The sequence below is a fragment of the Amblyomma maculatum genome, chromosome 2 (genome assembly GCF_055883805.1).
Source record: "Amblyomma maculatum isolate TAMU_Amacu chromosome 2, ASM5588380v1, whole genome shotgun sequence".
In the NCBI taxonomy this organism is placed as follows: Eukaryota; Metazoa; Arthropoda; class Arachnida; order Ixodida; family Ixodidae; genus Amblyomma; species Amblyomma maculatum.
This window is the reverse complement of record NC_139345.1, coordinates 29,115,701-29,140,537: the sequence shown is the minus strand read 5'-3', so window position 1 is coordinate 29,140,537 and position 24,837 is coordinate 29,115,701. Positions and strand designations below refer to the sequence as shown.

Below are 24,837 nucleotides of genomic sequence, written 5' to 3'. Positions count from 1 at the left end.
CGTGCAGCTCGTGCGGCGCCATCGGCGCGTGCAGCCACGGCGCCTGATTGTTTTGGCCTAGTTGCCCGGCGTGGCTGGCTGTCCTGCTTGTTTTGTGGTGCGATGATGGTGCCCCGCGAGAGCTGGCTCACGGTGACGGGACATTTAGCACGCCTTTCCAATGATGCTTGCTTCTTAACGCTCGTTTTGTTTTATTGCAGCAGGCGCCCAATGAGTGTTCGAGACGCAAGATGAGTTTTAGCAGCGATGAAGTCAATTTTCTCGTCTACCGGTATTTACAAGAGTCTGGTGAGTGTGTCCTCGGGGGTCCCCTGTGGCGTGCCTAAGAGTTGCTTCTCGCAGGTTTCTTTCACTCTGCTTACACGTTTGGCATCGAGAGCCACATCAGCCAGTCGAACATCAACGGGGCTCTGGTGCCGCCGGCAGCGCTGCTGTCAATCATACAGAAGGGACTTCAGTACACGGAGGCCGAAATAAGCATTGGAGAGGTTAGAGAAGTTATTTGATCAATATTTGTCACTCTGCTAACGTCAGTTGTGAATGTCGAGAAATGGGTGTAGTTTCACAAGAATGCACTTGGATGGAGCGCCGTAGTCAGCTACCAGCTTATTATGCAATATTTTGCGTAGCACTTCTAAAAGGCGTTTTCAGTGGCAATTTAATGGCGTGATTAAATGTGCCAACGACCATCATATTGACGGGAAATCAGTTGAACTGAGATCGACGTATACACTGAACTGAAATCAATTTAAATAATTCTAGGTACCTTGGAATGACTTTATCAGTGTTGAAGCATGCTGATTGCTGTCACTAGTGGAGTAGGTGCATGAATATTCTGCCAAGCCTGAAATGACTCTGGGAGTTGCTCTTCTTTTTGCAGGATGGCTCGGAACGGATGATAGAGTCCCTGTCACTGATAGATGCTGTCATGCCTGATGTGGTTGCATCGCGGCAGCAGCAGGCCCACAATAACAAGAATGCAGTGGTCAAAGCAGAGCCTAGCAACACGAATGGCGAAGATACAACACACAACTTTGGTGGTGAGTTTGTGTTTGCTTAATCTGGCGGGAACACTTCGGGTTGCCGATGCCAAATGTGTTTGGTAGTGCTGAAAGGATTGGGAGCTTTGAGGCAGGCACTTGTGCAAGGAAGAAAAATTAATTAAAAAAAAAAGGCGTTTATATTGGTGGTCAAAAACTTTCGCTACATCAATGCCTCTGCTTTGGCTGGTTACAGTCCTCCTATGCGGCAGTGCACGCCAACAGGGATGCTTCTTGAACTGTGTTTTTTTTTTTTTTTTGTTTTGGTTTTACTTGGTTTTGCTTAACTTCCCAAATCGATTCAGGCCATGAGAGATGTTGTATAGGAGGGCTCCGAAAATTTGACCACCTGCGGTTCTTTGGTGTGCACCAACAACGCACAGCACACGAGCACCTTGCTTTTCACCCCTGCTCCATCGAAAAGCAGGTGCTGCAGCCGTGATTCGATTTCACATTCTTTGGTACAGCGGTCGAGCGCACTAAACACCGCATCACTACGGCAGGGTCTTGTTGAACTGAGGAGCTTCAGTGCATCAGGTGTAGTGGCCTTCTCCAAGAGAACAGTTCTGCTGGTGTGATGGATTCTCTTTGGGTAACAGGAGACCCTGTAGAGTGTTGGCTGAGAGAAATGTTTGCTGAATGAGGAAGTGATGTTGAGTTTCACTGTGAACTAAGGAAATTTTTTATCAAGAGGGGGGTTCATTCTCTCTTTTTTCAGGAACAAATCACAATGAGACGATGGAAGTGGATGGGAATGTGGAGATTCCGAGCAGCCGGGCAACGATACTACGGGGTCACGAGTCGGAAGTGTTTATCTGTGCTTGGAATCCGACATCTGATCTCTTGGCATCTGGGTATGTATTTGTGGAGTTGGGCCATATTTTAGTGAATTGGACTTGTGTCAGTTCGGCTTAGTTGAGATACTGAAGCAGGCATCCAATTCTGATGCTTTCGCATTGTGTGCACAGTTATCAAGAGCATCTTTCATTTAGCTCAGTTGGGTTGCAGAAGCCGGATGTTGCTGTCGTAGCTTTTTCTTTGTCAGTGCCATGTCATGGTAACTGTGGTTGGTTGGTGCTGACTGATCAGGAGCTGGGTCTTTCAGAGCTTTTTACGTAAAAAAGAGTGGATCTCTGAATTTGCCCAACTCTACTGGCCAGAACGTTTTGTCCTGGGGTGAGCAGGCATGTTTTCACTGCACCTGTGCACAATGACAGCGGGCTCCAAAATTAGAACACCATACTTTGTGAGACACTACAGTAAGTAGCACTTGCCTAATTATATTTCAAATGAGAGTGATTAAGATGTCAGGATTGTGCACTTTTTTTTTTTTTTTTTTTTTTTTTTTTTTTTTTTTTTTTTGCTTAAAGAGCTACCTTATATTGGAGCAGAGGTGGTTGCATTGTTGTGAAATGTAGGAGTGTTGGGGAATTTGTATAGCCGGCCATTCTTTACTGAAGCTTTCTTGTATGCACAGCTTGCAATATTGTATGCACAAATGCCTCGCTTCCATATTACACTCGGAAGCACTAGACTGTCAAGTGGGCTTTTCAGTGGCAAGTTCTCTAGGTCAGGTGCTCGTTTTCAGGGACACCAACAGCGGATGAGCATTGGCATCTGCCTTTAAGCTCCTGCTGCTTTCTTGAGAGGCACTGAACATGCCCACCTACAATAGGCTAAACAAGAGACAACACCAGAAGGGCTACCGTAAATGACACCAGCATGTGATGTGGCACTAGCTGCTGGTAATGCATGCAAGATCAAACAAAATAGCCCTGCTGTCCTCAGAGTCTGTTGTAGCATTGTCAGCCTCAAAGCACCTGACCTGAGAACGTGTGCTTTCCCTTAGAAACTACAAATCCGCAGGTCAGTGAATGGAACAGTTGATTAAAAAGTTGCTGTTGAGCACTGGGTCACGAAGCCTGTAGTAAACGTAGAGAGAGAGAGGGGGGGGGGGGGGGGGGGGTAGAGGGACCTTGAGTGTTCAACAGCTGTTGGCTGCTGCAATGCTTGTAAACAGAGGACACCACAGTTTCAGCTCCTACATAGCGATGTTAAGCATGGCATCTACAGTGCATTATGGTGTTTTGCAGGATGAAGTGCGGGCTTTTTCTTGGCTCTTAGCTGTGGTCCTCTGGAGACCTTTCAAACCCTCATGCATGTCTCGGCCACTTGCATTGTGCCTGAGTAGACACAGGGAGTTGTTTGGGGCTTTTGGGCATGGAGATATGCTAGCTTGGATTGTGCTTCTTTCAAACAGCTGTTTTCCCACCACTTTGGACAAGTTTTGTTTACAAGTGCCTTGAACTGCGGTAGCACATGGGACATTTGCTGGCAGTTTTCTCTCATTAATATTTTCTTAAAGGTTGTATGCACAGGGGACTCTAGTTGCACGGGGACCCGCAAGGGACTCAAAAAATGTTTTCATTTACCAGGATTCAGGAGTTCTGTATACTGAGAAAACAGAGAATTGGCATAGTGTGATCCACTTCTGCATAGTGTCAGTACATGTGTTTCGATTGGTCCCGATGGAGCAGGCATGCATACAGTTGGCCGCCACCTGGTGCCGTCATTGTGGTCTACTAGTTTGTCACCTCCTTGCAGAAATCTAATAAGCAGGCTTGTGTACTGTGCATAAAGTAGTCTAACTATTCATTGTGCCTGCAAAATATGTTGGGAATGGAAATTTATTTGTCATTGAAAAACGATTTATACAATAATTTGCTTGCACTGTCGCAGTTCCTTTTAGTGTGAAAGCATTCATTAAATTGTCAGAGCCGAGCAGAACTCTTGGTTGTGCCTTGTTGGTTGCCGTGGTAACTGTGACACAAGTCGTTGTCAAGCTACGGCAGGTGGGACAATGGCATGCACAACAGATACTACCCTCCCCCTTTCACCTCTGGTGCACTATTTGCTCATTTCACATCGCTAACCGACAGCCACACGGGGCCAGATTTCCCCCCTTTTGTATGAAAACTGTGGTGCAGCTGTCCTTCGTGCAGCGTTCAGGATGGTGTTGCACCATATCGCTTCCCATTCAGCATCCATTTGCTAGTCAGTTAGAAGGCTGATTTCTGACAGGGATTTGAATTGAGGACATATGTACGTCTAGTTGTATATTGTGCTGTAAAAAAAAGTTTGTCTTTTTGTCAGTCTTTTCATCACTCTCTCAGTGCTTAGCTTCAAAGCAAAACCATGCCAAACAATGATCTCGCATGTCTTAGTTTGAGTGGAATTAAGACCTGGCTAATTTTTCATGGTTTTCCACCCGTGCTCAACAGGTTGCACAAAAACATTTCGGGACCTTGCTCTTGTTGGCAGAAGTTCTTAAGCAGCTCTTGAACTGCAGAGTGTCTGCGCTGGTAGCACTACGCAGTCAGAGTTTGTTGTCTCATTTTAGGGCTTGTCTTCCTCCACTGCTTCACTCTTTTTGGGGCAGATGTCAGCTACAATTCTTTGGACGGTATTTTCTGCGCATGTTGCCACGTCACTGTTGATCTGAGCGTACTCGTCAGATGGGGTACCCATAGAACAATTCTCAAGTAGCAGATATTCCTAGGCTGCATCATGGTTGACATCGAACTCTTCTGCAGTTGAGGCAACCCTTGCATGCCAAAGCTGTTAGCGATTATTACTACACTAACCTGCTGTCAAGGAGCTAAACGGTATACAGCAGCATATTAAGAAGGCTTTTACAGAAGCACAGCATGAATGCTTGGACCCTGCTCTATGGTCACCCGGCTCATTTCCATGTCTGGGGCTGTTATCAACCAGGAACAAAACGTCCTGCTTTTACTCTTTGTAAATGGCTTGTGTCATCCATGCCTCACCGTTGACCTGATAGGAAGCTGGCAAGGTTGCAACATTTTTGAAGTACTGAGTTTGCCCAGATTTTCCAGTCACTGGTGGTGTACCATTATTGTGCTGCAGTTAACTTGACCCAAGTATTAGTGCTTCCGAGGTCGGTTTTCGATTCTGCTTAAATGCTCGGTGTAAAATTTGGGTTCCGAATAGCAAGATTTCTTTTACATTGCTTAGGTACAAAACTAACTCAATGCTTTTGTTCTGTTTTAGTGACAATCCTATTTAACAGATTTCTATTCATTGAGATCCTTCTGTAGTCGGAAGCAATGTTTTCCTTTTTTTTTTTCTTGTTTCGAAAGAAAAGCTTGGGCAGATTTCATCAATTTTTGAGCTAGTAGAATTTGCGTGAAGAAATGAAATAGTGAAAGTAACTGCATGTACAGACACGTGGGGCTAATTTTATAGTGCTAAGCTGGAACTGCGTTTTTTCTTTTTTTTTTTTTTAACTTTGGAACATGTGTCAGGGGTTTGACTGTTTTACTCCTGCATTATATTACCTTCTGAAAGACATTACCCAAGTCGTTTTCTGATGTGCAGGTCCGGTGACTCGACAGCCCGCATCTGGAATATGAACGACAACAGTCCCAGCCCCAACCAACTTGTGTTGCGGCACTGCATACAGAAGGGTGGCACTGAGGTGCCCAGCAACAAGGACGTCACCTCACTGGACTGGAACGTGAGCCCGCATTCCATCATCTCTTAAAATATAGGCAGCATGCTGAGAAACCAGGATGTCTGTTTGCCCTAATGCCTTAAAGCATAGTTCACAGGCATGAATGAATTTCCTTCATTTTTTGGATAATTTGTGGGCATGATGGGCAGATGGCCATTAATATTGTGAAAGCTGGTTCTATCTCATGGTATTTGTTTGTGCCAAATGCGTGCTATGGGCTACCGTGGTGAAGGCTGTGACCCATAGAGGGGACAGGCAGTAATCTTTTACTGGAGGAGCACTTAAAGCAGTATGCACCAGGAAGGGCAGTCGGATCACTCTGCACTTCGGCTCATAGAGTGGCCAGTGAGGTGACGGCCTCTTCTGTGATAGTACTAGCAGGGACAAAGCATCCTCTGGAGAAGTGGGTGTCCCTAGTGGAGGAAAGCAAAAGTAAAGCCCTCACTGAGCTAACTGGCCTGTGTTGCTTTTTCTGGCTTTAGGTTTAGGGGGTCGGCATGGGAGGTGATTGCAATCAGCTTTTTTAGTTTGCATTTGCTGTGACCTGTTGCTGAGAGCGAGTTTCGATTTTGCTGTGACTTCCCCTGTCTCCTTGCAGTCTGACGGCACTCTGCTGGCTACAGGTTCATATGATGGGTTTGCCAGAATATGGACGACTGATGGTGAGGGTCTTTTTTATACATTTTACATTTTGCTCATTTTATACATTTTACATTTCGAAGTAACACTTTACTACAAAATTAATTTTTAAAAAAAGTTACTAAAATCATCATATTCTTTAGTTACTTTTTTTCATGGAATTCTGTTATAGGTTACCTTCATTCAGTCTGGCTAGAATTAACACAGAAATGTAATTAAAAGATCTTCTACTGAGGCTGATTTTTTCCTAAGTACATGTCATTGCAGTCTGTTACATTGAACTGAGATATGCTGCATTTATTTGTTTTGTTATACTGTCACACACTTCATGTTGCGTTGTAACACAAACGGGGTTTCATCGCTAGTGGCCATGCTTTGAGATATACCTCAAAGTAGGGCGTTGCACAATGCCCGAAATGACTGTTGTCAGGCTTAGACACATGCTAAAGTCACGAAATGCATTTTTTCTCTCTTTATGGGCTGCTATCGCCCTCTAACGTTGATGAAAGTTCACTCAGTGCAGTTGACAGTTGCAGTGAATTTCTGACAGTGGACGAGTTGGTCTGGACGAGTGTGACTCATCATTGTTCGTATAGGTGCAATCTTCCATGGCGAGTGCTTTTCTAGGTTGGCTGTTTAAATGTTAGAAATTCCTGTAATTGAAAACAAGATAAATAAAACAAGGCAACAAATTAAGTGTCCTGGCCCTTTCACATGGATAAGTGTGCTGGTCCGAGTGGAAGCTTTTGTCCGCGTTTTAGCCAGTCGATCGATCAGTGCTGCACGGCGTTTCAGTCGCTTTATCGTGACATTGCATGTTTGCAGTGCTTCCGTCCATCGGTCCATAAATAAGCGCTCGCCAGCTGCCATTTAGCTTTGCCGTGAGGTGAAGCCTCCTCACGCACTACACAGGCTGCCGTGTTGCACCGTGACGGATGCTGCTTTCAAGTAGCTCTGCTTTGAGGCTGCGCAGTCTGCACACGGTAAAGCATTGATGACACTGAAGCACAATGACGCGTTTCGCTTTATTGTCACACTGTTCTCACCTAAAAAGCAGACGGCCATTGCCTGGTTTTTTGCCAAATAAACATACCCCAATGAAAGTGGTTCCTTTCAGTGTTTTCAGGGCCATTCGCAAATTCGAAATTCCAGGAATTCACTTTTCTGATTCTGTGAAGTTAGAATTAATGATCTTATTACTGTAGAACCCCGCTGTAGGAAGCTCGGATGTAGTGAACTGAAACTGAAGTCCCACTTCATCTTTCATTGATAACTGTGCATTTTTCCCTCTTTACTATAGATATCTTTAGTAAAGATAGGTTATAATAAAATGCATCTGGCCGCGGTGATGGCTTCTCACGAAATGGCATCAACGCAAGCACGCTACGTAAGGTCACAAGACAAAAATTTCCTTCTCAAAAAAAATAAAAACGAAAGTCTCCCACTTCTTCACTTTTTCTCCACACATGTGGCAAACTTCACTTGTACTGGTAAATATCTCCACGAATATATAACATTGCCTGATACAATGCCACACAGCCTTCCAATCCCATGCCGACCCTTTCCCTCCACCACCACAGTTGACTGTGTGGCTTGCTTCCTGGGAGCTACCTCTTCAAAATGCCCTCGAAACTTTCATGTCGTCTTGACCTGGTTGTGGTGTCCTTGAGGTTTCCAGACATCCATGGATGCCTCGCGCACTTTTGCTTTGTCTACTTTGGTTTAGTCGTGTTAAACCTTTCCTTAAGGCTGTCTAATGGCTTTACTACCAGGCCCACCGGCATTGAGGAGAGGCCAACTTTACATAGGCCATGGAGCCATGGGAAAAAGCGTACAGCACACAGGAAAAAAACGTAAAGCTGGCTGTAAATAAGGAAAAGGGAGTAAGTGCAGTGGGAAATAGGGAAGGGGAAAGCAGCCGAACATGTGCAGCGCAGTGCAGCACTAAGCACGTGGCAGTGGTGGCAAGAAGTGGAGGCGCGGTGTGTGCGATTTTGCAATGCTTGACTGTTGTGCACAGTTCTCATCTATTTCCTCTTAACAGACAGAAACAGTGGAAGATGACACTGTGTTCATGCAAGACACTTATTTTCACATGAAATAAAACTCTGTTGTATTTGCAGCCATATTGTCCCTATGTTGAAGAAGATTCCACAAGATGTAAACAAACATAAAAAATGCACAACTGAAAAAAAGAAAATGGCACAAAGAGACGATAAGAGAGAGATGGAACATGTATTAGCTTTTTTTTTTTCCTAAAGCAACAACCTTCGGGGCCATGTCGTCACCAACAACTCATGTGCTAAAGACTCTGATATAGAAAAGATTTTTACTAGTCCCGGTGATTTTATATAAATGGGTTCCACTAGTAACTTTCACTTTGTGTGTGTGTTTTTTGTCATCTGTGTTTTATAACATATAGCATGTATAAAAGTATTTATGCTCAGCCAGCCCGGCCCACTTCTTTCTCTTGTATCATGGCAGCATTTTATACGATTGTAGTTTCTGTATGGCAACATTCCAATTCTTAATCTGAGGCAATTTGCTCACGTTTTCAGGTCACCTGGCCAGCACATTGGGTCAGCACAAAGGACCAATCTTTGCTCTTAAGTGGAATCGCAAGGGCAACTACATTCTCAGTGCTGGAGTTGACAAGGTTCGTATAAACTGAAAGTGGCCAGCATTTGTTCACTACAATCTTGTTTCAGAAAATATAACATATCCATATGGGTTTTTTTTTTTTTGGCCTTCCTATCTCTGCAATTAACTATTTATATTTATTTATACAAGTACCTGCAGCGCCCAGCGGCATTATAGCAGGGGGGGCAATAACGGTAAAAAAATACCTAAAATGAGCATATTACAATACTGAAAGTATACAGTAAAGCACATTTGTTTAACAATAAAAAGAACAACACTGAAAATGTGAGTGCGAGAAACAGGTTTAAAAGGGTGGAAAGCTACTACGATAAATTGGACGCCAGGAAAGACTGAAAATGTTTACCTGTTTTACATTGTTCTATGCTCTTAGGAAGACTATTCCAAAGTGAAGAAGTGTGAGGAAAAAAGGAATTACGGAACACATCAGTTCGACATCGCGTTACAAGCTTATGGTCGCGGCGTTCAGAGATAAAATGTGGAGGTAGAATGTACAAGCTCTTGTTTATTCCCGTAAGATCAGAGTATATTTGGTAAAAAAGTTCTAATTTTGCGGTTAGTCTCCGGTGAGCCAATGTTTTCCGTCTAAGGTTTTCTTTAATTAATGTGATGCTACTACGGAAGTTATAGTTGCCGGAAACAAACCTGGCAGCGCGGTTTTGGATGCGTTCAAGTTTTTCCACAAGGTAAGAGCTTTGAGGGTCCCATGCCGCACAAGCATACTCGAGTATTGGACGGACGTTAGTTACGTATAGCTGTTCTTTTACTTTAGTGGGGGCTTTATAAAAATTTCGTCTAATGAGATTTAGCGTTCTAGATGACTTTAAGGTTAAATATTCTATGTGTCGGTTCCATGTCAAATTTTCTGAAAAATAGACCCCTAGATACTTGTAATGTTGGACCTTTTCAAGTGGTAGCCCGTCCAAATTATAGACTGATCTCACGGGAAGACGTTTACGGGAAAATGAGACATACTGGCATTTAGCAGTGTTCAAAGACATGCCCCATTTAGTGCACCAACAATGAATTTGTTCAGATCACTCTGTATACTACTTACATCAAGATCGTTTCGTATATTCCTGTAAATGGCACAATCGTCAGCATATAACTAAACTTCTTTTACTGCAGCACGGCCAAACTTCTGCGGTTACGGCGGCATGTGCTTAGGAGTTTTCTGTCTGCCGCTGTGCCCCTCCTTGGAACAACCGCTAGCGTGCAAGGAGCATTAGTGCTTCTGCTCTGGGACCGTATTTTCAGTGTGTAGCAGACCGACTTTAAAGGGGGACATGGGTCTTGAGCAAAATTTTCTTAATATTTGTCCTGTCAGTATGAAATTTGCAGGGTATATGTAAATTCTTGTGCTGGTTTCAAATATGTTGTTACAATATTTGTCCTGTCAGTATGAAATTTGCAGGGTATATGTAAATTCTTGTGCTGGTTTCAAATATGTTGTTAGTTTTCTTCTACATAAATTTGCTGAGTAGTTACAGCAACTTTGCTGTTCCAGACTTGCGGGAAGCTTGTAAAAATATCTACTGAAGGTAAATTGCTAAAATGCACATGGATCTGTTCCTGAATGTCTAAGGAACACAATAAAACAAGTTTTGTGCTCCTGCCTTACTACAAGCCAAAGTTATGGAAGTTTTAAGTTTCAGCTTCACAAGTGCAACCACCCCCTTTCTACATCTTCTTATGTTTAAAAATTTTTCATGCAGTTGAGACCTTGTATAATAGCTTTATTGTGTTCCTTTAACACTCACGAGCCAGTAAAAAAAAAAAAATCATTACTATCTAACGAGTAGGAGAGCCACAATGCCACCCGCAAAATAGAAGGGTAGGCAAAATTTTCATTTTGAGAAAAATGGAAAAAACGAATTGCAATGTCAAACACTAATTTAATCAAACAAAAACTGTAGAAATGCAGGCCACTGTGGCCTAGAAGGCTCCTGGACAGTAATCTGCATTGGGTTTGCCCTTCTGCTTTCGTTTTGCTGCAGTCTGAAAAGCTGCAGAGGAACCACGCTTCCTCTCTGCTCTCAGACATTCACTGGTGCAATGCACACGTTTACAATTTAAAATGGCTATAAGCCTCCAGGAATGTAGTCTCTTTGCTTTCCAACGTCCAAGTGTCGCCTCGTTCATTTTGATTTGCAGTTGCAGCACATTCAGTTGTCACTTTAGTTTTTTTTTTTTTTTACGTACGTCGTTTTGCTACGTCCTCGCATCAAGATTGCGGTGAGGAACGTTTATTGTGGAAAAGAAATGTAATTTGGAGCTGTTTGCTGCTTCCCAATGCTCTGCATTGCACTGGAAGCAAGTGAATTCCCTAAGGACTATGAACAAGGTCCGATCGGCGCAAACGCGCGGCGAGCTCTACGAAGACGACGTGTCCCGCAGTTTACGCATTGGAGAATAAGTTTGACGGCGATTCCTTATCCCCATTCACTTTTTTAAATGCCAATATCGCCGCCGTATGTTTTACGCTTCGCCAATCTCGGCTAACTGTTTAGATCTGACGATCGTGAACTCCACATCGCCAAGCGGACTGTCCGCCGCGCTGCCGTCATCGTTACGAACACAATCCGTCTACCGCTTCGTTGCTGGAGTTGGCGCGAGTCCAAGCTTTTCCTGTTTTGAGCTTATCTTTCTGCTCATTTGCGGCCTGCGTTATCACTGTCGCGGCGGGTGCGACCGCTGGCAGTAGCAGTCCCCCGTGCTGGGGAACACGCTAGGCCTACTTCAGGCTCGTACACACGATTGTTCGGCGCACGATTTCCGTCGGCCTGAGCGCGCACAGCCGGGGCAGGGCATCACTTGAGATGATTATTCAACTATTTTTTTTTTCCTTTTTTTCACAAATTCTTGCCATGAACGCACCTCGCGGTTCGGAACCAAGCGCGGCCAGCGTCACGTCTCTGCTGTCTCCCCGCGGCTCGGGCGCGCCGAGCAGACGCCGTCAGCCAGCTCCACCAATGCGGGGACGCCTTATCGTCACGTGCACCCCGAAAGCCAATGGGATTGCAAATACCACGTTTTCTTTTTTGCTATTTTTTATGCGACCAATGGGCGAATGTAAACAGCAGAGGCGGCAATTTGAAGACAAAAGGCGGCTCTTTCGAATGAGACCAAGATGGCTACGGTGCCGCGCACAAAATGGGAGCTACGCCTCGCGGAAAATGGGTGTTTCGGGGGTCGTTTTCGGCCCAAATTTGGCGACATCGATTATATAAATTGGCACTGTGACTAAAATACCGACCCTAGAGATGAAAAACTTAGCAGATAGGTAGATAAAGAGCTACTGATTTCGCAAATCACATTTTCTAAAAAGTGATTTTTTCGCGATTTTTTGGTCCGCAAGACCCGTGTCCCCCCTTAATATGTTTATGCCATGTGTGACAACGGTAATGAAAGCCATCTGCTGCCCTGAGGCGGAGCACATGCTTCAGAAGACAGGTTACAGTGGTCGCACCACTGTAGTTACACCAAAAGTGCGGCAAGAGTAGAGATATCACAATGACGTTAACAGAAACTGCAGCTGGTTCATGACCACTCTGACTCTACGACAGGCGCAAGGAGCAGCTTGACTATGAAGTACACAAGTGGAAGCACATACAGTGAAAGCTCGTTAATTCGAAATTTTGGATAATTCGAAATAGTCATCGTGGTCCGGTCCGCAGTGCATAGAAGTCTATGCGCATAACAGCTCGTTAATTCACTCAAAAATTGGCGCCGCCACCCATAATTCGAACTGCGCGCCGCCAAGCGGCGCTGTTAAAAACCATCGTTGGAAGCTTGCACGGCAGAACGATAGATGGCACAACCATCGGGGCGCCGCTAGGGTGCTGGAACAAGTACTAAACAGTCTTTCCTGCCGCGACTTCTTCGAGGAACGACGTTTTAGTGTTATCGACCACGGCTTCGTGTTGCATTCCGTGAGCCCTCGTTTTGCACGCCGCTTGTTGTGAGCTTGTGTCCGCGAGATGTGTTCGCGTGGGAAATACTGTGCCAAGACGGTGAAGGAGAAAGTGGCTATTTTACTCGAGGTGGATGAACGGAAGGCCAGCAAAGTGGAAATCGCGAAAAAGCACGGGATTCCACCAAGCACGTTGTCGACGTACGTCCGAAATAGGAAGGCCATCGAGGATGCCTATGAAGCCGAAGATTTCGCCAGCAACAGAAAAAGGCTTCGGTTAGCCAAGTATCCGGAAATTGAGACCGCTGTGATCACGTGGGTGAAAGAAATGAGAAGCGCTGACATTCCACTGAGCGGCCCAATTATCATGGCGAAGGCGGCCGATTTCGCCCTGCGCTTGAATGTGGAAGATTTTGTCGCGTCCGAAGGATGGTTTCACCGCTTTAGAGACAGACATAATCTTGTCTTCCGGGTGTTGTCTGGAGAAGCCAAAGAAGTGGATGCAGCAACTTGTGCCACGTGGCGAAGCGGTGCTCTGCAGCAGTACTTAGAAAGCTACTCGGCACATGTACATAGAAGAGGTCCTAAAACTCTGCAAAGCGGTGGATCCGAGCATGTCCGACGAAGACAGAGTTGGCCACCTCTTAAAGGGCATCGCGGTGGACGTATACAACTTTTTAATTACAAAAGAAAACTTGGATTCTCCCACGGCCGTGATCAAGCACTGTCGTACGTTCGAAACTTTAAAGCTGCGTCGCATAACCCCGAAATTCGGCCGTCTGCCTAACGTGACCACTGTTGCAAGCGTGGATTCTCACGAGCATTCACATGAGCCCCCGCATTTGGCCGACATGATTCGCCAAATTGTCCGTGATGAGCTCTCCCGCCATCAAGATGTGAACCGCAGTGCAATCCCCAGTGATAGCTGCTCCCTGCACGCAGCTCCCATCCAGCGCTCTTCTTGGCGTTCTACCGTTCCTCCTCCCGTCCGTAACCACCCAAACGACTCATATGGCCCTGCTCCCCCATCTCGTACCCACTACAGGGCGCCACCTCCTCCGCAACAACCCCAGCGGCTGGACTTTGTTGATCGCTTCGATCCTGTTACCGAGGACTATTATTTGGACCGTGCTCGTGAACCACCCGTCTGTTACCGCTGTGGTATGCTTGGCCACATATCCAGATTCTGCCGCCGCCGGAACCCGCCACCACGCTACCAGCGCCAATGGTGGAATCGCCGTTCTACCGTGAGTCCAGAAGTCCGTGACCCGACCTATCCCTCTCCTTCGGGCTCCTACCGCTACGTACCACCACGCAACGACTCACCAGTTTCTGATCGCAGCCTGACACCTCCTGCCCGCCGCTCCCGACAATCGCCTTCTCCCCGCCGTTCTTCTCCGCCACCGGGAAACTAGCGTGTGCGGCCGATGGAGGTGCGGTCGCCAGGTCATCGATATTGCCAATTCCTCTACCGGTCGTTATGCTGAAGAACCGCTTGGAAGTGTTAGTGGATGGTGTTTGTGTTATGGCCTTAGTGGATACGGGTGCTGCAGTTTCCGTGATGAGCTTGGATTTTAAGAACCGTCTCGGCCGCAAAATTATGTTTGGTTGGGATAGAACTGTCATATTTCGAGGTGTAGGGGGAGAATCATTGGTTCCACTTGGTATTTGTTATGTAAATGTAGCGATGGCTGGACACGTGTTTAGAACTGAATTTACGGTGCTCCCTCGCTCTACGCACGACGTTATTCTAGGAGTTGACTTTTTACAGCAGTGTGGCGCAACTCTCGACTTCAACAGTGGCGAGATATAGCCCCAGCCTTCGATCGGCCCTCATAGACGACTCGCCGCGGGCTGTCCAAGTGTTTTCTGTCTTCGAGGATACCGTCGTTCCGGCGATGTACGCCATCTTCGTCCCAGTTGTGTCTTCGGGCACGGTTCCCAATGCCTTCGACGCTCTGGTGGAACCCGCTTCCCTTTCCGGTGCTAAAAAGAGTGTGTTGGTACCCCGCAGCGTTATTCGAGTGAACGAGGGCCGTGCCACGCTTTGGACTGTCAACCATACCAATGAACCTGCCGTATTGCCGCGTGGTTTGAAACTCGCCGACTTTGAAGAACACCTTTCTATGCATATCGCCGCGTTCAGTGATGGCGTTGCTCGTTCAACTAGACGTCCAGATCATGCTGATTCCCAGTTTCAGTCCATGATAAATCAATCACTACCCACCAACGATTGCCGAATATTGATGGAGGTTCTTATGAAACATGCGGACGTGTTCGACTTTGCTCGAGATCAGCCACCACCGATTCCGCCTTCCCGCACCCATCACATGATCGACACTGGATCTGCACACTCGATTAGACAGACACCATACCGTGTATCACCTTCAGAACGTAAGATAATTGACGAACAGGTCCGTGATATGATGCAAAGAGGAATCATTCAGGAATCATCTAGCCCATGGGCCGCCCCTGTGATTCTCGTAAAAAAGAAAGATGGCACCTGGCGATTTTGTGTCGACTATCGCCGCCTCAATACTGTCACCAAGAAGGATGTTTACCTGCTCCCGCGTGTTGATGATGCCATTGACTGCCTCCATTCAGCTTCCTACTTTTCATCTGTTGATTTACGGTCCGGATATTGGCAGATACCGATGCATCCGAAAGACAAGGAGAAGACGGCATTCGTGACTCCCGATGGGTTGTATGAATTTAACGTGATGCCTTTCGGCCTATGCAACGCTCCGGCTACCTTTGAAAGATTTATGGACACTCTTTTGCGTGGACTGAAGTGGCAAATTTGCATGTGTTACCTAGATGACGTAGTGATCTTCGGGAGGACCTTCGCCGAGCATAACAGCCGTTTAGCTGTGGTCCTTAACTGCATGGAGGAAGCGGGTCTTGTGCTGAACTCTAAGAAGTGCCGCTTCGGTGAACGACAGATCGTTGTGCTTGGGCATTTGGTTGACAAAGACGGTGTTAGGCCTGACCCACAGAAGATTGAAGCTGTCAGTTGCGTCAAAGAGCCCAAGTCTGTGAAAGAACTCAGGAGCTTCCTGGGACTTTGCTCTTACTTTCGACGCTTCATCCCTAAGTTTGCTGAAGTAGCCTACCCCCTCACATGCCTCTTGCAGAAGGATATTCCTTTCAAATGGACTCCTGAATGTGATTCTGCGTTTCGCCAGCTCAAGTTTCTTCTTACCTCGCGGCCCATACCGCGTCATTTCAGCCCGACAGCTCCCACTGAACTCCACACTGACGCAAGTGGCATCGGCGTGGGTGCTGTGCTCATACAACGGCATGGCGGAAACCAACACGTTGTCGCTTACGCAAGTCGCACCCTTAGCAAGTCTGAACGCAACTATACCGTGACGGAGCAAGAGTGCCTTGCCGTCGTTTTTGGCGTACAGCGGTTTCGCTCGTACCTTTATGGACGTTCCTTTACAGTCATCACCGACCATCATTTGCTTTGCTGGCTGGTGAATCTACGCGACCCCTGCGGTCGGCTGGCCCGCTGGGCATTACGCCTTCAGGAGTTCAACTTTACAGTGTCTTACAAAAGTGGCCGCCAACACGCTGACGCTGACTGCCTCTCGCGCCTGCCTCTCGCAACTACCCTCTGCGATGACAACTTTGACGACTATCTTGCCGCAGTTTCCGTACAATTTCCGGATCTTGCCACTTTCCAGCGAGAACAACGAAAAGATCAAGACTTGGTATCACTTTTTGAAAAAGCTCGTGATCCGGCATCTGCGAACCCTTTCTGCATTCGCGATGGTTTGCTGTATCGAAAAAATTACTCGTCTGGCGGTGCACGCTTTCTGCTAGTCGTTCCGGCTAGCCTCTACTCCTCTGTTCTACACTCTATGCACGATGACGTTACAGCTGGGCACTTGGGGTTTGCCAGGACTCTTACGCGCATTAAGGAACGTTTCTACTGGCCAAATATGCGTCGAACGACTCAGCGTTACGTGAACTTCTGTGTGCAGTGCCAGCGGTTCAAGCTCCCCACCACTTCTCTGCCGGGCCACTTACATCCGGTGACACCACCGACCACACCATATGAGCAAGTGGGTGTTGACCTCATAGGCCCGTTTCCCCGCTCGTCCAAAGGCAATCGCTGGGTCGTGTGCGTTGACCATCTCACGCGCTACTGTGAAACTGCCGCCATCCCTTCCGCCACCGCCGCTGACGTCTCGTTCTTTCTTCTTCACGCTGTCGTCCTCCGTCATGGGCCTCCTCGAGTAATTATCAGTGACTGAGGCCGCCAGTTTACGGCAGATGTTGTGGAACAGCTTCTGCGCTATTGTACTTGCCAGTTGCGTCACTCTACGTCGTACCATCCCCAGACAAATGGCCTCGTCGAACGTACAAACCGAACACTGACGAACATGCTTGCGATGTATGTTGACTCGCGGCACAAGAACTGGGATGACGTGCTTCCTTTCATTACTTACGCCTATAACACCTCGAAGCATGAGAACTTCCTATAGTCCATTTTTCTTCCTCTACGCCCGTCCGCCTCGACGTTCTCTTGACACCATTTTGCCGTTCTCGCTCAACACCGAGCCGTCTGTTTCGAGCACCCTCTGCCGCGCTGAAGAGGCTCGTCGGGTCGCCCGATTACGCACTCTGGCCTCGCAGGACCGCTCTAAGCAGCGCTACGATCGTCGGCATCAGGATGTCTCCTATCTTCCCGGCGACTTAGTGTGGCTCTGGACACCTCTCCGCAAGCGTGGTTTGTCCCAGAAGCTGTTGTCGCACTACACAGGCCCATTTATTGTGCTCAAACGCATCAATGAGTTGAACTACGTCGTGTCTCGCCAATGTTCCCAAGGTCGCCCCTCTCGGAAAACACAGGTAGTTCATGTCGCAAGAATGAAGCGCTGCCACTCTCGCTCGGGACTCTGACTGACAGCCCAGGGGCTTCGTCTGCGAAGGGGGAAATGTTAGGCATGCGAACAGAAGAGAACAAAGTGCAAAAAGAGGCTCTCCGGGATAGAAGTGGAAGAAGAGGAAGCTCACCATCTGTTGGTTAGCACATCAGGCTAAGGCGCAGAGCCATTCTGTAAATAAACCTTAACAATATATTCAATGCTGATGAGACGGCTTTGTTTTATAAGCTCCAGCCCGACAGAACAGTAACATTTAAAGGGGACAGCTGCGCTGGCGGCAAGCGAAGCAAAGAGCGGATTACTGTTCTGGTCGCCGCTAATATGACCGGGACGGAGAAGGTCCCTCTTTTTGTTGTCGGCAAGGCACATAAGCCTAGATGTTTCAAGAACATTAGGACGCTGCCGACGGTATACTCCGCCAACAGCAAGGCGTGGATGACGGGTGAATTGTTTAAAAAATGGCTCTTGAAATTCGATCGGAGGATGGAGCTAGGGAAGCGTCAAGTTCTCCTCATTGTGGATAACTGCTCGGCACACAAAGTCGACGCCGAGCTGAAAGCCACAAGGCTCGTCTTTTTGCCCGCCAACACGACTGCGGCCTTGCAGCCGATGGATCAGGGGGTGATCAGAAACATCAAATGTTTCTATAGGCGCCACATGATCGAGCGCATGACTTTGTGCATTGGAAACCAGAAGACCAGCACCATCACATTGCTCACAGCAATGCACATGTTGGTGCGTGCATGGGAGCAGGTCACGCCGTCCACAATTGCAAACTGCTTCCACCACTGTGGCTTTGCTGCCGGAAGTATGAAAGAAAGTGGCGACGATGGGAGTCCGGAGCCTCTGCCTGGGGCTCTGCGTGCTGTGCTGCAGGACGTCAGTTTTGATGATTACGTTGGAGTAGACAGCGATGCAGCAGTGTGCGGTGCCCTAAGTGATGAGGACATTGTCGCTGAAATTGTTGGGGAGCAGTCTGTCCCAGAAGAGGCAGAAGACGAGGACGACGAGAAGGAGCAAGAGCCCGTGCGTCCATCCGCGGCAGAAGTTATGGGAGCGCTGAATGTCGCGCGCCTTTTCTTCAGCTTTGAAGAGGGGGAAGAAGACTCCCTGCGTCACATTCGCATGCTAGAAGACCGAGTGAGTACGGTAGCCCTCAGAGAGAAGAAGCAGAAGATGATAACAGACTTTTTTGCTAAATAAATGTTTTTCGTGCCCTCCGGGCATCAAACGCCTTCATTTTTGCTCACTTTCATTAGTTCGAATTTTGGTTAATTCGAACTGGCCTGGCGGCCCCGTGGAATTTGAATTAACGAGCTTTTACTGTACAAAAGCGTTCAAAGCTGAAACGATGCTGTCGCTATGGCATATTTCAAGATGATGCACGCAGACGAAAATAGTACTCCTCGCTCTACCACTAATTAAGACAGGCTTGCAGAATTCGATGCTCCGCATCGAATAATGAATGCAACGAAAACAGCAGACATTGCGCTCCCTCTGTTTCGTGTGGCGAATGGTATGCAAGGCCAAATGTGCTCGTGTTATAGCTAGGCCATGTACTTTACAGTTCAACAGCGATAAACATCCGCCAGTAAAGAAGAATAGTGGAAAGCTCATTAATTGAAACCTCGATAATTCGAATTTTCGGATAATTCTGCCCTACTTTGTCCGGTCAAGCTCCATAGAGATCTGTGTACAAAAAAGCCCGCTAATTCGAACGCGAGTCGGTTCCGCAACGGATAATTAGAACTACGTGCTGCCGCGTTTGGCTGGCTTGGCAAACCCTTAGCGAAAGAACGGCGTAGTTAGGGGCTATGCGCGTCCAAAACTTGAACAGAAGATGAAACCAGATAGAACCATGGAAGAGTGGGTAAAGCCTGAATGGCGCTGTGGCGCCGGAGGGTAGGGGTTGACAGCTCCGACTGCCTGCTCTCTCTTCCACGCAACCTCCGAAACTTGCAACTAAATACTCGTTTAATTTGTGCCCTGTTGATTTGGAAATACGGATAAACACTGTTGGCGCGGTCCTGGCAAATGCCCCCCCCCTTTTTTTTTTTTTTTTTTTTTTGTGAGGGTCGTCCACATTTTTATCCATCGGCCGTCAACGAGAGCACGCAGTCGGCCACGGTCATGACGGCGGCTTTTTGCATCGTTCGCTTCAAAAAGCATTTGCTGCTATCGCACGTGGCAGTACATGGTATCTGCCCCAATCGCCCACGGCATAAAGTGAACGTTCTGAAAACGCTTGCATGACCGGACAAGCGCTGGCACTCTGCCAAGTTTGCTTCCCCGCCCCCTTTAAACACATCGCTATGTTATCGCTGCCACACTGCCCACCGATATGCACCTCGTAGCATCTTGTTGCCGTAGCAATGGACCATTTGCAGAAATCTGTAAGTCAGCTTCTCCCCAAGGCTTGTTCCGCATTATTCATAATAGTAATAGTAAGAGACCTGCTAGGAGAGCTACAAGCAAATGGCCAAGGAGGGGTAGGTCCGTTGTGCCCATAGCGGCAGCGGAGGGTGCAACTCTCTTAGAAGAGCTCCCATTGTGTCCGCAGCCATTTATTGCGTAGGCCGTACGAAAGTGCGTACCACGTCCGCTTAAGTCCAGCCATGACTGCAGGTGCAGTTTGTCCATTCAGACGCACAGCGTGACTAAATTAAGAGGCTACTAGGTGGGTACATCCACGTGGACCTTGGTGATACATTGCGAAAACAGCTAATGCTTCCCTCTTTTTTTTTTTTTTTTTTTTTCGAAGGTGCGCTTCCGCATGCCGAAGTGCCTAAAAACTCTGCACTCATTGCATGCTGTTTCATACTTGTGTGTTGCGACGCTCACTTGCAGAGCATCTATACTCTACCAAAGGGGCCCTCAGAGTGCTTATATGCTCTTTATCAAATGACCCAGTGCATCCTACGCACTGGTGCGACTTGCGCGTGATTTCTCTCTCTCTCTCTCTCTCTCTCTCTCTCTCTCTCTCTCTCTCTCTCTCTCTCTCTCTCTCTCTCTCTCTCTCTCTCTCTCTCTCTTTTTTTTTTTAAGTGCCATTTGCAGAAGGGTGCAGGTTTTTCTTCAAAAATGACAGTGCTGATATGGTTTTTTGGCTGTGCTTCTTTCTGCAATTCAACCACACTGAGTGATAAGAAATCTAGTAGTGATGACCGCTGGAAGTACTGTGGCGCAGTATATTGGTATAGTTGGCTCTCTCCACCCTTCTCATCTGCATGCCACCTATGTCATAGCAATGTTCTGCGTCTCTGTCATCAGTCGATGGTTGTTGCACAGGCGTTTGGGCTTGTTCAGTGCCAACATTATGGCACTTGTGTTGCCGTAGCAACTGATGAAATGAAAAATGTGTTGAGTTGGCTCCTGCGATTCACATTATTGCGTAGAAAAGCCACCTGCCCTGCTTAACATGGCCACAGTTGGGCAGCTATGGAAACATTCATGCTGCTGTGCTGGCCTAAATGGATTCATATGCGGTTCAGGTTGTTGAGAGTGTTTTGGAGAAGATAACTCGGTTTTTAAGGTGAAAGGCGTATATGGCCTATTGGCAACAAAACGTGGTGTGATTGCTGAAAACTCGGACTTGTGGACTTTGACGTCATCATCTTAGAGACGAATCAGCAACCGGCGTCAAATTCGAAAAACCCTATTGACCTGTGTGATGTCATAAGTAAAAAAAATATAAATATATTTATGTTGATGCCAATAATTCGGCAAGCTTTCTGTGACCAAGTGGAACCAATTGAGCCAGAAAATTTTGCTCGTTTGAATGGGGGCAGGAATTGAACTTAGGCCCATCGGATTGCGAGACACGCACACTACCCACAGGTCAAAAAAGTTTATTGGTCCAGTCTTAATAAAGGTGGATCTAATGAATGTGCATGCATTATGTTGAGTAGTTGTGATATTTAGCGACAGTGAAAAACAAAACTCGGAGTGAGAAATTCATGCTATGGCCTTCACAGTGCGTAGGCAGTCCTAAGCGCCCTCTGTAACTTTTACAGGCTTTTGAATGGCTGAGCTCGCACCGAAGGGAATTTTGAGAGTATCTGTCCTGAGCTGCAGATGAATTTGTGAAGGTGTGACGTGTGAAACTGGCATTGTATGCTTTTGTGCAGACGACAATAATCTGGGATGCCAGCACAGGCCAGTGCACGCAGCAGTTTGCGTTCCACACGGCGCCTGCACTGGACGTGGACTGGCAGAGTAACACTAGCTTTGCCTCGTGTTCCACGGACCAGTGCATCCACGTGTGCAAGCTGGGCGCCGACAAGCCGGTCAAGACCTTCACGGGCCACACCAACGAGGTGAACGCCATCAAGTGGGACCCCCAGGGGGCCCTGCTGGCTTCCTGCTCAGATGACATGACCCTCAAGATTTGGAGCATGAAGCAGGACACATGCGTGCATGATCTCCAGGCGCACAGCAAAGAGATCTACACCATTAAGTGGAGCCCCACTGGGCCGGGCACCAACAACCCCAACATGAGTCTCATTCTGGCCAGGTGAGTGCAATTTGACTCAAGAGACTGGCCTGCTCATTTGTAACATAAGGGAATGTTCTTACATGACCCAGAGGTCGGCCCTTCAGGTGGTTCATTTGGCAATCATGGTGTCTCGGTGATTCTTGAATCGTGGTAGCCGCATTTTTATAGGTGGCAAAATGCAGAGACGCTTGTGTGTTGTGTGATTTCGGGTGCAAGTTAAAAAAACTACAGGGTGTCTGATTAAGGGGGGACACAGGTCTTTCAGACCAAAAGCGCGAAAAAATCACTTTTTTAGAAAATGAGATTTGCAAAATCAGTAGCTCTTTATCTACCTATCTGCTAAGTTTTTCATCTCTATACTCAGTTTCATACATCAAGTGCAACACTGCCAAAGCTACAACTCTTGTTTGCGCTCTCCGCATCCACGTTGAAAAATAGTGCCTGCTCTTGACGAGAGCAAATAATAGTTATTTTGTCTGCAAGCTTAATACATCTTACATTTGCCATCAACTTCATAAAGAGCACCTATTTTACGGAGAAAAGGTCGTATTCGGTGAATTTGTATGTTTTTATATCGTTTTCGTTCGTGTCGCGTTTTCGCTGCCCCGCAACTTTGCCAGCTGTGCCACTAGATGGCGCTGGCTGTGCCCACCGCGCTGCGCATCTCTTTTTGAGAAAATGGTTCTTCGGTGCACATTTTTTCTACAAGATACGCACTGCGAAGATGTCTAGGCACGTAAAGCAAGTTATTGCAAACCTGTATGCTCGAAATAGAGCCCGTTTCTGCAAGAACCACTCGGCCACAAAACGAGTGTGTAGTGATACACCTCCATTTTTTTTTTCTTGCGGACTACTTGTGTAGCTTTCGCTGCGTTGCACCTGATGTATGAAACGGAGTATAGGATCGGTATTTTAGTAACAATGCCAATTTATGTAATTGGGCCGAAAACGGTCCCCGAAACAACCATTTTCCGCGAGGCGTAGCTCCCATTTTGTAGCTTACACACATTCAGCAAAAAGACACAAGACACGCACCGCACGTCAGGTGCCGCGTGCAGAGGGTTCACAACACATGCTGGAGAAGGCGTCCGACGTTCTGTCTGCCACGGGCCGAGATGGTTTGGCGCATGCGCAGCACGTGCTGCTGTGAATAAAGACCGGGAAAGAGAGAGGAAGGAGAGAGAAAGCTCAGCAAAAGAATGGGCACACCCTTGCGGTTCGCTCTATCACGTTTTTCCCCTCTCGCGAGCACCATGGTTGCATTGGCAGCATCCGCTCTGTACCGGCCATTGCCAAACCTGTTTCCTCTTGTTCCTTTATGCTCATGGTTTGCAAACGTCGAGTGCTGGTGTGTGGCAAATGATCACCGCAGATGCGCACGCCTTTGGGGCAAGGGCAAGAATCCAATCCAGTCTAAGCTCTCAAAAACATCACAAACAAAAATGTTACCAGCACAACGCTGACTCGCTCGGATGTGCACATGCATAAAGGTTGATGGCTGGCGTCCGTCGCGAGAGAGATGTGCTATGCGAGTGACCAGAAGAGCTGGCGCCAATAGAGATAAGACTACCGGGAACATTTAAATAGCGCCCCGAGAGGAAACGTCGGCGGGCACTGAATTTGCATTTATACTGCATTGTGCCTAGAATACATTGACGGTGTAGGAGAACGCTTGCCAGCAGCTCACTAGCTGCTCACCGATGTCTTGGTGCACACCTCTAAGCCTGTTCGACCGATAAGAGAAAAATGAAATTTGAATCCATATGCAATGTGCTCAAACTTTTTTTTTTTCTGCTGGGAAAACATTTGACGTCGCCATTTCAAATTTCTATGCCATTCCGGGAAAATGCTCCCCTCCACTTTTCGTGTAATTTTGGCTCTTGAGGAGGGGGGGAATTTTGTGGTAAGTATTGCACCGTGGTGATTGCGCTGTCTGTACGTGGCAGGAATCACCTCGATGAAATCGTTCGCGCTCGTTTTGTTGAGTAAGAGGCATACCACGTTGCTGGCACGCCTCTTACTCTACCTTTCTTCGTTTTTTAGGCCAGTATCACGCCCGAACCTATTTCTTCCACATTTTATGCTGTGATCGTGATGACTGAACGGAGCTAAACCGACTAGGCCTAACTGTGCAACCTTTTCAAAATGGCGCCAAGCTGCAAGCAGTCAACAGCGGCAGCCAACGAGAAGTGATCAGTTTGGTCACATGCTCTCGGAGCCCAATAGCAGCACTATTTATCAAACTGCGGCCGATCAAATCTCGGCTCAATTTGACTTAAAGGGCAAGCGGTCAGATTAGTGTCAGTTCTATCAGGTTCGTACTATTGAGATTATATTTCTGCCTGCTGTGCGGCGGCTTTAGATTAAAAATGTGTGCCACACAACCAGAAAACCAGCGACAGCACTGAAAAATCGGGATAAGACGGAAACTGGCAGATCTCTCATCGGTGCGTTCACCCGAATACCACATATTCTGTCCCACAGTTATTCGATTTATATTTGAATATTCAAGTATTTGCACACCCCCTAGAAAGCAGTTTATGCTGCTGGGCAAATTGAAAGTTTTTAGGATATTGATGCTGGGAGAAAGCAGATCAACGTCAGCAAGGAGCTTGGAGTGGCGCCGTCGACCATCACGACCATCTTGAAAGATTGGGCAA

At 47.2% G+C, this 24,837-nt stretch overlaps 1 protein-coding gene across 2 annotated transcripts in view; it reads left to right on the top strand.

The window, feature by feature from the left end:
- Positions 1-24,837, top strand: part of ebi (transducin beta like ebi) — a 37,243-nt gene that overhangs the window by 387 nt on the left and 12,019 nt on the right. Inside the window, exons 2-9 of one of the 2 annotated variants that reach the window (XM_084593632.1) lie at positions 204-288; positions 343-488; positions 881-1,040; positions 1,759-1,894; positions 5,442-5,580; positions 6,176-6,239; positions 8,775-8,872; positions 21,810-22,195. In XM_084593632.1, the coding sequence (XP_084449758.1) occupies positions 231-288; positions 343-488; positions 881-1,040; positions 1,759-1,894; positions 5,442-5,580; positions 6,176-6,239; positions 8,775-8,872; positions 21,810-22,195 (1,187 nt within the window). In that variant the 5' untranslated portion in view covers positions 204-230. Of the gene's footprint in view, positions 1-200; positions 289-342; positions 489-880; positions 1,041-1,758; positions 1,895-5,441; positions 5,581-6,175; positions 6,240-8,774; positions 8,873-21,809; positions 22,196-24,837 lie in introns of both variants that reach the window. The other variant, XM_084593631.1, reaches the window with a different exon arrangement.